The 12,721-nt window shown below is 42.4% G+C and overlaps 1 protein-coding gene across 1 annotated transcript in view; it reads left to right on the forward strand.

Moving 5' to 3' along the window:
• The first annotated feature begins 3,224 nt into the window (after positions 1-3,224).
• Positions 3,225-12,721, forward strand: part of RARG (retinoic acid receptor gamma) — a 77,819-nt gene continuing 68,322 nt past the window's right edge. Inside the window, exon 1 of the mRNA XM_088137990.1 lies at positions 3,225-3,566. Within this exon, the coding sequence (XP_087994116.1) occupies positions 3,392-3,566 (175 nt within the window). The 5' untranslated portion in view covers positions 3,225-3,391. The remainder of the gene's footprint in view (positions 3,567-12,721) is intronic.

Raw genomic sequence — 12,721 nt, forward strand, 5'->3', positions numbered from 1 at the left:
AAAGGATTATGCTTGCTTGCTTCCTGGTTGCCAAAGTCGTCCTAGGCATTCTCTCCTGGGTGACCTTTGCCTGTTCCTTTTCTAGCAGGCAATCCTGGACTTGAAAAACAGGAAGCAGCGAGTGCCCTTGCTCATGTACTGAGTGCTTTTGCCTTATCGCAGAACAATCCTAACCCGTTTCACAAACATCTTGGGTTTGGGACCGTATTTCCAAAACAGGAATGGGAGGCAAGCTTCAGCACCAGCAATTCTTATTTTGGAAATTAATCACAGCATTGGTGTGTCTAGCTTCTTTCCCTAATACTTTTTAAAAACTGTTTACTGTACTTTTTTTACTGGCCCTTTGCCTATGCCCTTAAGAGCATCTTCCCCATGCAAAGATTAAGCCAGTGAAACTTCAGCTGGTGTGGGAATAAGTGGCATAAAGAGTTTACTCTGCTAAAATTCATTGTGTCTCACGCTGCTGATTACAAATAAGTAGCAAGGCAGATACTCCCCCCTCCCAAATTACTGGCCCTTTGTCTATGCCCTTAAGAGCATCTTCCCCATGCAAAAGATTAAGCCAATGAAACTTCAGCTGGTGTGGGAATAAGTGGCATAAAGAGTTTACTCTGCTAAAATTCATTGTGTCTCACGCTGCTGATTACAAAGAAGTAGCAAGGCAGATATTCCCCCCCCCAAAAAAACTAGAGTGAGCTACCAAAGGCCAGGGTGTTATATATACATATTCTACTAGAGCCTCTTTATGTATACCTACCAAAAATTAGTAGCAATTTCTTGCTAGAAAATGTGTAGCTTAAGTCCTAAAAAAAGGCTTAGCATAATATAAAAAATCTAAACTGCTTCCCAAGAGCAAATCTTGGCCTTGCCTGTGTGTGGTTCATGTCAGTGTGCATCATTGTTTCACTCATTAAAGTCCTTGATTCACTCTCCACATTTGAAGTGTGTCCCTCAGCCACAAAATAGGGGTCCCTCCCTACTGTAAACCTATCTAGTTTTTCTAGACATATAATGCCTGTTGCTTTCTTTTGCCTTGGTAGGCCCTCGCCTAACTGATGTGTTCTCAAAATTTCTTGGGAAGGGAATTTCAAAATTCCAAAATCTCTGGAGCTACTCATCTCTTTAGTGAGGAAAGGGCCCCCAGTTTCACATCAAAAGCATTGGATTCTACTTAAAAGTTCAGGGTCAGATACAGTGATCTGCATCCTGCAACTTTATTCAGCGTGTATAGAAAAAATGCTTTAAACAGAACACACTTGCTCAGGAGAGCTATGTAAAGTGAAAAGACCCTTAGTGGGATAGTTGGTCTAATTTGCCTTCCTGTGTGTCTGTCAATCCATTTTAAAAAATGAAGCATATTCACGGTGGGTTTTCTTTGTCTTACAAAGGCACACAACTTTGGCAGATAGACTCAAAAGCATTTTAAGTGGCATGCCTGATAATCAGTATAAAGAAGGTAACAGTGTCAATGCTTTTCATTATTAAGAACATCTGCATAGTAGGCAGGCAGGGGAAATCAGGAGTGTGTAGGCAACAGCCAGTTCAGATGTTACCCCCTTCCCCCCCATCTTCCTAATATCTTCCTGCTGCTGCCACCAGTTTACCTGCCTCTCTGAAATTCTCAGAATATTCCCACCACCTTCCCACTTTTCTCAAGAGTGGTCAGGCCATCTCTCATCACAACTAGAACTGCTAATCTTCCTGCCAAACCACTCTCCATCTTAAAGAAAGAAACAAACCAGTTCCTGGGAACTGAACTGAACTGGCAAGATAACACCTCTGGAAGAGAGGGAAGATCACAGTATAGCAGCAGTGACTATCTAAGGGAGGATCGTGTGAGTGTCCATGAGTTCTGGATTCTCTAAAACAGTGTTTCTCAATCTTGGCAACTTTAAGATGAGTGGATTCCAACTCCCAGAATTCCCTGGCCAGCATGGCTGGCCAGGGGATTCTGGGAGTTGGAATCCACTCATCTTAAAGTTGCTAAGATTAAGAAACATGCTCTAAAAGATGGCCCATTCACTTTCGGTAACAAGGGACAAGTTTTGCCTCCACCATTACAGAATACTATGAAGTATAGTATTCATTTTTGTATATCAGTATGTGTGGAGAAAAGTTTGATGGAGGAGTATTCTCTACACGTCTGTAGTAGATCTGTGGTTTTCGTACACAAAGTTCAAGAGTCAGTCCTATCCATCTCCATTCCTAGTGAGATGGGCAGTGACCAAATTTGAAATTTAAATAAATAAATAAATAAGTGTGTGTGTGTGTGTGTATATATATGTATATGTGTATGTATGTGTGTGTGTGTGTGTGTATATATATATATATTTGCTGCTAGAAAAGCTTCTATATGAAAGTCTGCAGAGTTTTTCCAAAATAGGTCAGCTTTCTGCAACCTGGTTTCCTTCAAATGTGTTAATTACAACTCCTATCATCCCCAACCAGCATGGCTAATAGCTTGGGGAAATGGAAGCTACAGTACAGCCCATTTGGAAAACACTGTGATCGGGAAGGCTGGGGTAGACAGTATTTAGAAATATTGATTTCTTGAGGGAGGGGAGCTGGTGGAGGGTTTTTTTTTTTTTCTTTTCCATCAATAGTTTTGCTGGCTGCATTCTGTTTCTTTTATCCTGTAGGTCAGTAGGTGCTCCTGGGAAGTGTGTTTTCTCCTTTTGACTAATTTCGCCTTGCTCTGTGAAGCCCTACCCTGAACTGCAGCAGGTGTCAAACATTGTCACCTTTCTCTGCCCATTTCTTTCACTTCCACAATGAAGCATTTTTCTCTGTTCCTGCTTCTTCTCTGTCTCCTGCTTTCTAGCTGCTAAGGACAAGATGTCGTCATCTCTCTGATACGTATTTATTTATTTATTAAATTTGTACGTCTCCCAACCATTCTGGGTGGCTCACAAGTAAAACTATTTAAAAAAAACTACAATAAAAAACAAAAAATAAAAATAAAAGATGGTGACAATGGCAAAAATGATAAAACCCAAATAGGAATGGAGAAAAAAAAGTTCTTTCTCTTCCTCATCTTTTTTTGCAACTCTTTCCCAACTTCCATCTCTTCCTTGTGACCATCCTGGATGGCAATAGAGAAAGTTCCTAGTGAGATGGGCGGTGACCAAATTTGAAATATAAATAAATAAACAGACAAACAGAATGCTGGGAATGGACTGTTTTCTCTACAGCTGAATGATACTAATGTCAATTCTTTCCCTTGCAGGACTGCATCAAAAGGAGACAGAAAAGACATGGACCTTTCCCTCTGAACTGGATATTTGTGAAGGCCACAGTCATGGGACCATCTGCCTGGAGCACTGTCAGCACCAACCAGCTCTTTTAAGAGGAATTTTTGTTTTCTCACACATTGACTTTCCTATTTTCAGTCATGGCTGTAAACAAGGAGAGAGGGTGCTCTGGTGGAACTCCTCTGGCCCACGTGAATGGCTTCCCTCCTGCTGTATACCCCTTCCCTTTCCCTAACCCACATTTTGAGGTGCTGACCAATGGAGGTTACTTCCGGAGCTATCCTACTGACCTGCCCAAGGAAATGGCATCACTGTGTAAGTTACCTGAAAAGAAGAGTTGGCAGGGGCAAGTTTGCCCAGGGCCGGGTAGAATTTGGGTCTTGTACCAGACTCTAAGGACCAGCAGGACTCAAAACCTTGTCCAGCACTGGGGGCAAATTTGGTTTGAGTGCTGTACAAGTGGTGTATAATGCAGTGAGAGAGATGTTGTTGGGTATGGATTAATTTCTGCTTTTGACTCTTGAGTTGTTTCTCTCCACAATGCCAGTTGTAGCAAACAATCAAGCATTAGGTTGCATAGGCTAAATGTTCATGAGCAGCAGTAGGCTGGCTTAATCACTGTAATGAATGAATGCCTTTGGCATCTCCTTCTAGCCTAGCACCTTCCAGCTATTTTGGATTACAACACTGATCATCCACAGCCAGCACATCTCACTGAATTACAATTCAGTGCATCTGTAGCTCATAAAGATAGGGAAGATTGCTGTAAATCAATATTTTGAGCCAGAAACTTGGTTCAGCCTACTCACTTTCTCAAGCTCTTTCTCATGTGTGACATTTTAGTTATGGCAGTACTATATTAGGTGTCATTTATATTTCACCTTCTTCTTGTTTAGAAGATCTGCACTCTGTGCTTCAGAATCTAAAGGAGTGATTCCCACAAGAATAGCAAAATCACTGTACTGTAAACTGATTTGGGGGAGATTTCCACAGGACAGTGTGATCTTTAGGAATAATATGATCCAATACCAGGATGGTAGCTCATCTTATCCTGGAAAATCTTTAGTTAAGCAAAGGAAGATGGTAAGCCTGAGGTTTGAATATGTTAGCTGTATTACTGACTGGGGTTTCATATTTTGTCTGAACAGGCATTCATTGCAGTTCACAAAATCTAGTTACAAGCTGATGGCTTTCTATTCCACTCATTGTCATACACTCTGAACAATCTTCAAGTTCCACTGCAAAAATCAGTGTGTTGCCAAGTCCTGGAAAGCAATCAGGGAGCAGAATTTAAACATGGAGGGGTCTTTCAGTTGAATCACTCTAGAGTTGTGTGTAGTTTTGGCACTGTGTTATACAACAGTGGCTTCAAATTGTAGGATATCATATCGTGGGATCCTATATTCTGTATGTTGTTCATGAACATACCACTTGATGCTTGCAAGGGCTGTTCAAGTAAACAGTCTAAAAAAGGAGAGAAAATAACCTTCCGGCACCCTCTCTATTTCTAAAATGCCTCTGAGTCCCATATACATAGATTTCATGGGCACTCTTAAAAAGCAAAAATGGTGGTGGTGAAAGCATAGTATTTTGTACAGAAGCATGCCTGCCTCCCCAGAAAAAGTTAAATGTAGCTGTGAATAGTATGAAACATCTTGGAGGGCTAGAGGGGATCATTTTCAAAACATGGAAGCTTTCACAGTCCCTGTGAATAGGCCAGACCCATGACAGCATGCTCTCAAAGTGCTATATACGCCCACCAGCCTCCAAAGTTTGTCTGGCTACAGAAATATTCCTGCCCCAAGTCTGCTTTTTGACAGTTAATTAAAAAACCAAATCCTACTCTGTTCCTGGATACACTTTGGCTGTGATTTGACATACCTGTAATGCCAGCCTTGGGTACATAGATTTAAACTGGAATCTGGGCACCAGATGCCTGTGAAGACAAACTGTAGCTACTGAACACTGGACTTTTATCTCAGAACATTTCACGCACCATTTTTAGGTGAACTATTACTACACGTGGCAACGTTCGCAGGGCCCTTTGGTTAACTTAAAAATAAGGGGGAAGTGTCTCCCTACTATCAAATGTATATATGGGTATAGAAAAGAATTCCATTATATGGATATTTAAGAGGAAATTAATTGTGGGTAGACTGAATAAGCTCATGCAGTACCTTTGACTTGAAAGAAGCTCTTTGTGAAAAGACCCTTTGAAAAACATACCTAGCCTTTATTTTGGGATGAATCACTCTTTGGGAATTGCACCACTTTGGGAATTGCTCCATTCTGATTTCCCTGAGAGGGCTACAAGAGAAAACTGTCATTGTGGAAGTGCCCTTCATTTTGTGTATGTGTGTGTTTACTGTGCCTTGTTTGTGCCATAGCACTCTTGACCTGGGATGCAAAGAAATTGTGCCCAGCGCTTGCTGGTTGTGAGTTTAACTGGCTCCTCCTGGTTATTGTACTGCGTCCTCCACGCTTTGGGGCATGTCCTGACTTCTCTGCCCCTATCCACCCCAAGGTGTGCCCAGGCACTGTGCCAGACCTCCAGGCTCTGCTTAGCTCCACGCCTCCCATCTGCCAATGCAGCAACGGGAACCCTTTGTGCTTTCTCGTGTGCGGGTTTCAACACGCCAGAGCAGCGTCCCCACGCTGAAGGGCTGTCAGTCATCCATGCCTCCAGTTCACTGCAGGCCTGTGCGCTTTGTAGTTGTGAGCCTGTCATCCTTCTGTGTGCCTAGGGCTTTCCTGAGTGGGGCTCCCTAGAAAGAAGGAGTGCCCAGTGAACTTTTATAATAGGCCCCCTTCCTTTCCTTTGGAGTCCGCCGCACCATTTTCGTTGGGTCCATTCATGGAATTTTGAAGTTTTGATCTCCTCTATTTCTCTCCCAGCAGCGCTTCTGTCTTTGTTAAACTGGAATCTTTATTGTGTCGGCTCTGCCAACTGCAGCCCATTCTGCTGCCCCCACATTCCTACTGCCAGATTCTCTATGTGTACCTATGCCTGGTTTATCCACCAGGGGGCACCCTCTGAGTTCACGTGACTTGAGCTGGATTCAGATTTCAGCTTGGTTTAGTTATTCAGTACTTAACCGAGGAAGAAAGTACTTCCTCAAATGAGCTTTTCCCAGCATGGCGCATATGGACCATTTTACACAAATAGGCTTGGCTTTCAAATCTGCTCGTTGGCATATGTAGAGCGTAAAGTTTGGTGGAGTGCTACTCCAAAGTTTCTCTTCTAATATCCCCGGTATTCATCTGTGCCCCCACCCCTAGATCTATCTCAAACATACTTTCATAATGCTTTTATTCAATTACTTCCTGCTCCTTTTTTTACATCAGATGGATTCTGAAATAAACACCATTTTATTTTTCAAAATGTTTAAAACCATTTTAAAACCATTGTAAAATTGGACATTAGTATTTCAGCAAGTCCTAAAAGAGGACTTGTTCCCAAGCCCCAAAGAGACTGATTTAGTAGCATCCTACATGGAGAGAGTTCTGTAACAGCAGCACCAACAGGAAAAAAATCCTGAACATTTGGCTTGTAGCTCAAACAGAAGGAGATGCCACAAACCAGCAGGACTTGCTATACCAATCTAAAAGTAGGGAAGGTGTTTCTTTAATCAGATAGAGCATTTTAGGTTTTGAAAAACCCATTATTACTGTTGTGGATATTTTTACTATACTTCAAAATCCATTTTGCACCCCGTACTAATCAGAGCTCCAAAACTTTACAAGAGAATCCCCAGGGAGAGAACGAACGTGCATCTTTCGTAAGCAGCAGTGCAAACCACAAGTTTTCAGTGCATGGATGAAAGGCAGTAGCTTATCATTTAGGAGTGCTAAGCCACAAAAATCTCTGTCGTAGCTGGTAAAATTTAGTCCTGGCCAGCTGTAAATACAAAACACTTGGAAAATACTACTGCCCTTTTTTTCAAGGAAGTATGATCTTATTCTAGTGTGGTAAAATTTAAGTTCTGGGACACAGAAATCAATGGCTTTTCAGTTTTGTCCCTTCTGGGCTTAGTTTCAGTCTTTTACTTTGCATCTGTTCCATAATGCCGTCTAGGCATTTCTTCTGACCTGTTGCCATTGCTTTTAGGTCTGAAGAGAATGATAAACTCAACAGAATGCATGCATGACCATGCATTCCGGACCATCTCATCTGGAAGAGGGAGCAGAGTGTAATGAGATGCCACATAATAATTTCCAAGAGGCAGAGACACTGTACAGTAGTCTTAATATCACTCCTGTGAGGCAGACAAAAATGAGGGTACCAGTAAAATAAAGATAGGCAAAAAGTAGTTTGGGATGTTCTACAGTACATAATTTCTGGATAACCTACAGTAGAATTCCAAGGGCTACCAATTTCAAACAGTTTGACAACTCCAAGGAGAGTTGCAGTTAAAAAACAAATTCTGCCATAGTTAAACTTCTACTAATTGCTAATCTAATTTAGCTTTACAATTCTCACCTGTAAAACATCAGTATCATTAGTGGTTGATTTTGATCAAGTCTTTACTAGCCAGTTTTGGAATTTTGTATCAGGATTCCTGATCTGGAACAGATCAGATCTACATTTATACTTGAATGTATGTATCAAGAAGTGTAGACAACAAATGGGTTTTCACCCAAGCCACTGTTTTACTGAACTGTACATACAGCTTCATCATCGACTCGTTGCTGTTTTCTACCAGACTCCTACATGCCTGAAATTTGTCTACCTCTGCTGAAGAATAAGCTTAAGAGGATGAAAGTATGTAGTGCTGATGGTTTTGTTCCACAGTACATTCATTGATTTGATACTACTTTGCAAAGAACTCAGACTCAGTGATGGTTTCTCACATAGTAGGAATATTGCTCAAAAACAACTTTTAGTAAATTCTGTTTTTACAAAATGAATGAAATGTTCATCTTTACAAATTAGAAGAAAGAAAGGAGAATGTTTGTATATCACAAGGGGCCTCAGAGAGGATATATATATTTATTTTACACACACATGCACACACATACATACACACATGCATATATATGCATATACACACACACACACACATACATTTTATGTGTGTGTTTCTGCCTGAAGAGGCAAAAAAAGTGGGTGTGTGTGACTGTGTGTTTGTGTTTCTGTTTTCTTGCATGTGACTGAGCAGGAGTTAGGAGCGTACAGTAGTTGGGAGTGTGAAAACACGTCCATCTCTCTCCTGTCTCTGTGGATGTGTAGTTAAATAATGCATTTGTTTGGAAACAATTCAGAGTAGTGTTATGAAGATAAATGAGCCTTTAAGAGAGGCTGTTATCGCAAAAGATAAAAATGTTGGCCATTGGCAAATGGATTACAAGAATGCTAGAAACAGAGCAAAACATTTAGAGCTTCTTGTCCATTAGATCAGTGAAGCTCACGCACATACCTCTGTGGCTCACTGCGTTAACAGGTAGTGGACAAAAAGAAGGGTTTTAGAATCCCTAGCTCAGTGTTGTCCAAACTTGGCCACTTTAAGATGAGTGGACTTCAACTCCCAGAATTCCCCAGCCAGCATGGCTGGCTGGGGAATTCTGGGAGTTGAAGTCCACTCAAAGTGGCCAAGTTTGGACAACACTGCCCTAGCTAAACACTCAAGTAGTTTTGTTCAGATGAAAAAAGCAGGTGAGAAGATTTTCCCTCAACATAGTTTTTAAGGTTTCCAGCAGGCGTTTTAGGTCAAGGATCTTTTGTCTTAAGGCAGAGGTAACCATCCTTAGGAAGTGTGCTTAAAGGACACCCTGGTTTCAGGGGCTGGTAGTTGTGGCCTAGCCTATCTGAAGGGCAGCAGGTTGGAGAAAGCTGGCTTGGATGACTCCCTGCATTACTCTCAGACCTACAGTGCTACATTGCATAGATGTGCAATGTTTGGTGCCTATCTGGATGGCACCCAGAATTATAGCAGTGCTCCCTCTAGTGGATGTTAATGGAACAGCCTGTACTGTACAGTATACGCATGTATCATCTGAAGGCTGGTGAGCATCAAGGAGATAGCTGCCGTGTTAAAACAAATAAGCTGCCTGTAACGAAGGCAGCTATAGATTTTCTCATTATGTAAGCCTAGCACATAGGTCTAAACAGTTTTTTTCTGTATACTTGAATAGTTCTTCTGAAAAATTCAGTTCTCTCTTTGCACTGGTGTAAGTACATGAATATTTGCTGCAGTCTTCTCAAAAGTGCTTCTCTAGTTAGCTCCTTCCTCCTGCTTTTTAAACATTTTTTATTCAGGATGCTTTCTCCTGCTCTCATAGGGTTACTCATAGCCTTGCCTGATTATAGCCTAGACTTCAAAGCCAATTAACTCAGCCTGCAAACTGGTCCTGCACTTTTTTCCTGGCTGCCTTGAGAGCTACAGAGAGCTGGTTGCCAGGTTGCATCTCCGCAATCTGTAGTATAGCTTTAGATGAACTCGTCTAGCAGGAATCAGGGAAGCTGTAACTTCTTCTAGTTCTGATCCAGATTTTGTAGCCAGCCCTCTTTTTGTTGTTGTTGGAGCCCAGCTTGTATGGCAGGCAGGGTGAGGGGAGAATATATAAGAAAAGCCTGGTACCTTGTTTCCCAATGCACAAGGGAATAGAAAAGTTAAAGTGAGATCTCTGGGTTGCAATCTGGCATCATCTCTCTCTCTCTTTCAGTCTCTCTGGCACTCTTTTGAGTTTGCCATGAGTCAGAGGACAGGTGTGGGCAGAGTTCTTATTCTTCTCTATTATCCATGCACGCTCCATATGCCGCAGAACAAGACCTTCTTTATGTTTAAGGCCCTGTTGCTGGTGGTATCCAGGAGGTGGCGAAGAAGGAAGTGCATCTTGCCGTTGTGAGTGGCAATGCAAGACAGGAAACAAAAACCATTTTGTAGCTAGCAGTTTGATCAGGACAGCAGCACCAGGAGTAGATGGGCCAAATATTCTCTTACAGCCTCCCCCACCCTGGTATCTCCCAGATTTGCTTAATTATAGCTGCCATCCATTCTAGGTTGCTAAGAATGATGGGAATTGTAAATTAGGAAGTGCCAACTTGGGACAAGCTGATTCAGGGGATGGACTTTGATAAGGTGAGGCTGAGAAAATCTCCCTCCTACCCAGTGTGTATGATTTGATTTGGATTGTAGGTCTCCTTTATCATCAGTGCTCCTTCCGAAAATAAGTGTGCTGACGGTAAAGGAGGTACTTCTGAGCGTGTCCAAAGTGTACATCTGAAGCTGGGGCAACAGCTTTTGGAAACACAGCACTCCCTTCCCACTTCTGAAGTGTCAAAGCCCATTTTGTGGCAGCTCCCCCACCAAATTACAAGCATTGAAGCCTGCTTTGGCCTGCAGTGTTGAAATGAATTGGGACTCCCTCTTGGCCAGCTGAATGAGCTGGCAGGGCAGCTGGAAATAATTATTCCATCTAGAGGGAGAAAGCAGAGCTCAGGCAGAAAAGAGCGGTGCTGGCACTTCCTCCCTCTCTCTCTCTGCTCAGTTCCCTCCCGTCTTTTACTCCTTTTACACCTCTTGCTCTTGGGCCAGACTCCTTGGTCTCTGGAAGGTTTCCAATGGAAGCTGGGCTAAGGTCTGGGGATTCTGCTAATTTTTCTCTCTCTCCCATGCTCTAGCCAGAAGTAGCTCCCGATCCTGAGAACAAAAAACTTGGGGGATGCAGATGTGGAAGGAGGGAAGATTCCATTTCTCTCCTAAATACCTAAATTTGACTTCTGCAGGAATCTATTCCATCTGCTCACTAGATCACATTCCTTTCACATCACAGAAATTAAAACCTTCAAGCCATAGGTTCCAACCCATCGATTCTTAAAAGAGTTAGTACAGATTATCAGTTTTCCTGGAGCAGTGGGGAAAAGTGTGAGTAGGGCTAGACTGCATGCAACTTTAGACTGACAAACGCCTTTCCATGACAAAACACTCGAGGTAATAGTGAGAAGAAACAGATGCTCCACACTTCCCCCCAAAGTGCTGCCCTGATATAGCACCCAGAGCTGGGTTTGCAAGATAAACATGACTCTAGAACTTGGGTGAACTTCTTGGTGGCCAAAGACCATACATGGTCCCTGGGGGGCCTCAAGGACCTCAGGAGATTGAGAATTACACAGAAAAGATGAGGCTGGATTTTCCCCATTTTTCCCCTGTGGGGTATGAATAGATTGGAGTGGTTTTCTTTGCTTTGTAAACTGTTAAACCTGTTTTAAGGATAGCATTATAGTTTTCATGTGTGGCCTACTTCACAATGAAGGGCAACTATGGAGCAGACCCACACTTCCACCTTATTTCAGTGTGAGCATGCACCACTCACCATTTCTAGGGGGCAGAAACATATGACATCAATTGTTCAATTCACCCCCAGACAGCACCTAGCACAATGTCCACCCATGTTTTCTGGCTCTGGGTCAAAAGGAGTGTTTTCTGCCTTGTGCCAGCTCAAGCCGTGCTGTCTGGTTTGCATTCTGTGTTTCAATTCCTTGTAAGCACACCCCACTTGGCTACTGCAGCCTCTCCAGTTCTTGGTCTCTGCTCTCCATAGCCATTTATTTTTATAAGTTCAGCTGGGCCTTTTTCTTCTGTTGGAAGTTCATTGGTGGCCAGCCATGGACATTTCTCTCTCACTTCTCTTTTCTAGCTAGCGAAAATTGACAAGAATTCTGCCACTTGCCCCTACTAGCCCAAGTGACAGGAAAAATGGTAAAACTGAATTCTTGTCTTGCCTTGTCTTCCTGTGCAGAATGGGTAAAGAAGCAGGAGAATCCACCTGTGTCTGTGGCAAACATGCTGGGCAGAAGATCAGGCCATCACTGTGGCCAAAGCGAAGGAAGGGGTTGAAATCTAGAAAAGGATTCCTTAGGCTGGTTTCATTTCCAGCTGGTTTATGCATGGAAGATGAGCAGCTGAAGGCTGTAGGGCAGAAAAACTCTATGGCAGATTTCAGCCATTGTGCTGAATGGCACTTTGGGAGCTGCAGAAAAGAATGAGGTGAAATGAGGATTGTATGGAATTTTGTGGAATGTGTTGGCAACTTCATAGGGAGCTGCAAGGAGGAAATGACAGTGAACAAAGTAGTAAGTTCGAAATAAAAACCACATTTTTCTTAAACTCCCTCCACCTTTTCTCCCCTTATTTCTTCTTCTGCCTATCCTCTCACACTTCATCCAGTCTGAAAACCAGTAAGTTTAATTCTAATTTATTTGAAAAGCAGCACCCAGGTGAAGGGTGCTGCACATGTTTGAAAAGGAATGGGAGTAAGACACTTTTGGCAGAAGAGTTTGAATTAAAAGGTTGAATGGAAGAAGATTAAGTATCTGTATCTTCTGCACAGCATTTTCTTCCTCTTGGAAATTTTGTGATGGGGAGGGGCTCCAAAGTAATGGGTCCTTTAAGTACTGCTAGTTTATTAGTATCACATCTCATGTTGCTGCAAGAGTCAGGAATCTGTACAGATCAGTGTTTCTCAACCTT

Source organism: Python bivittatus, unplaced genomic scaffold (assembly GCF_059951505.1).
Source record: "Python bivittatus isolate LINGU-HERP-01145 unplaced genomic scaffold, Pbiv_v1 ctg000220_np1212, whole genome shotgun sequence".
In the NCBI taxonomy this organism is placed as follows: domain Eukaryota; kingdom Metazoa; phylum Chordata; class Lepidosauria; order Squamata; family Pythonidae; genus Python; species Python bivittatus.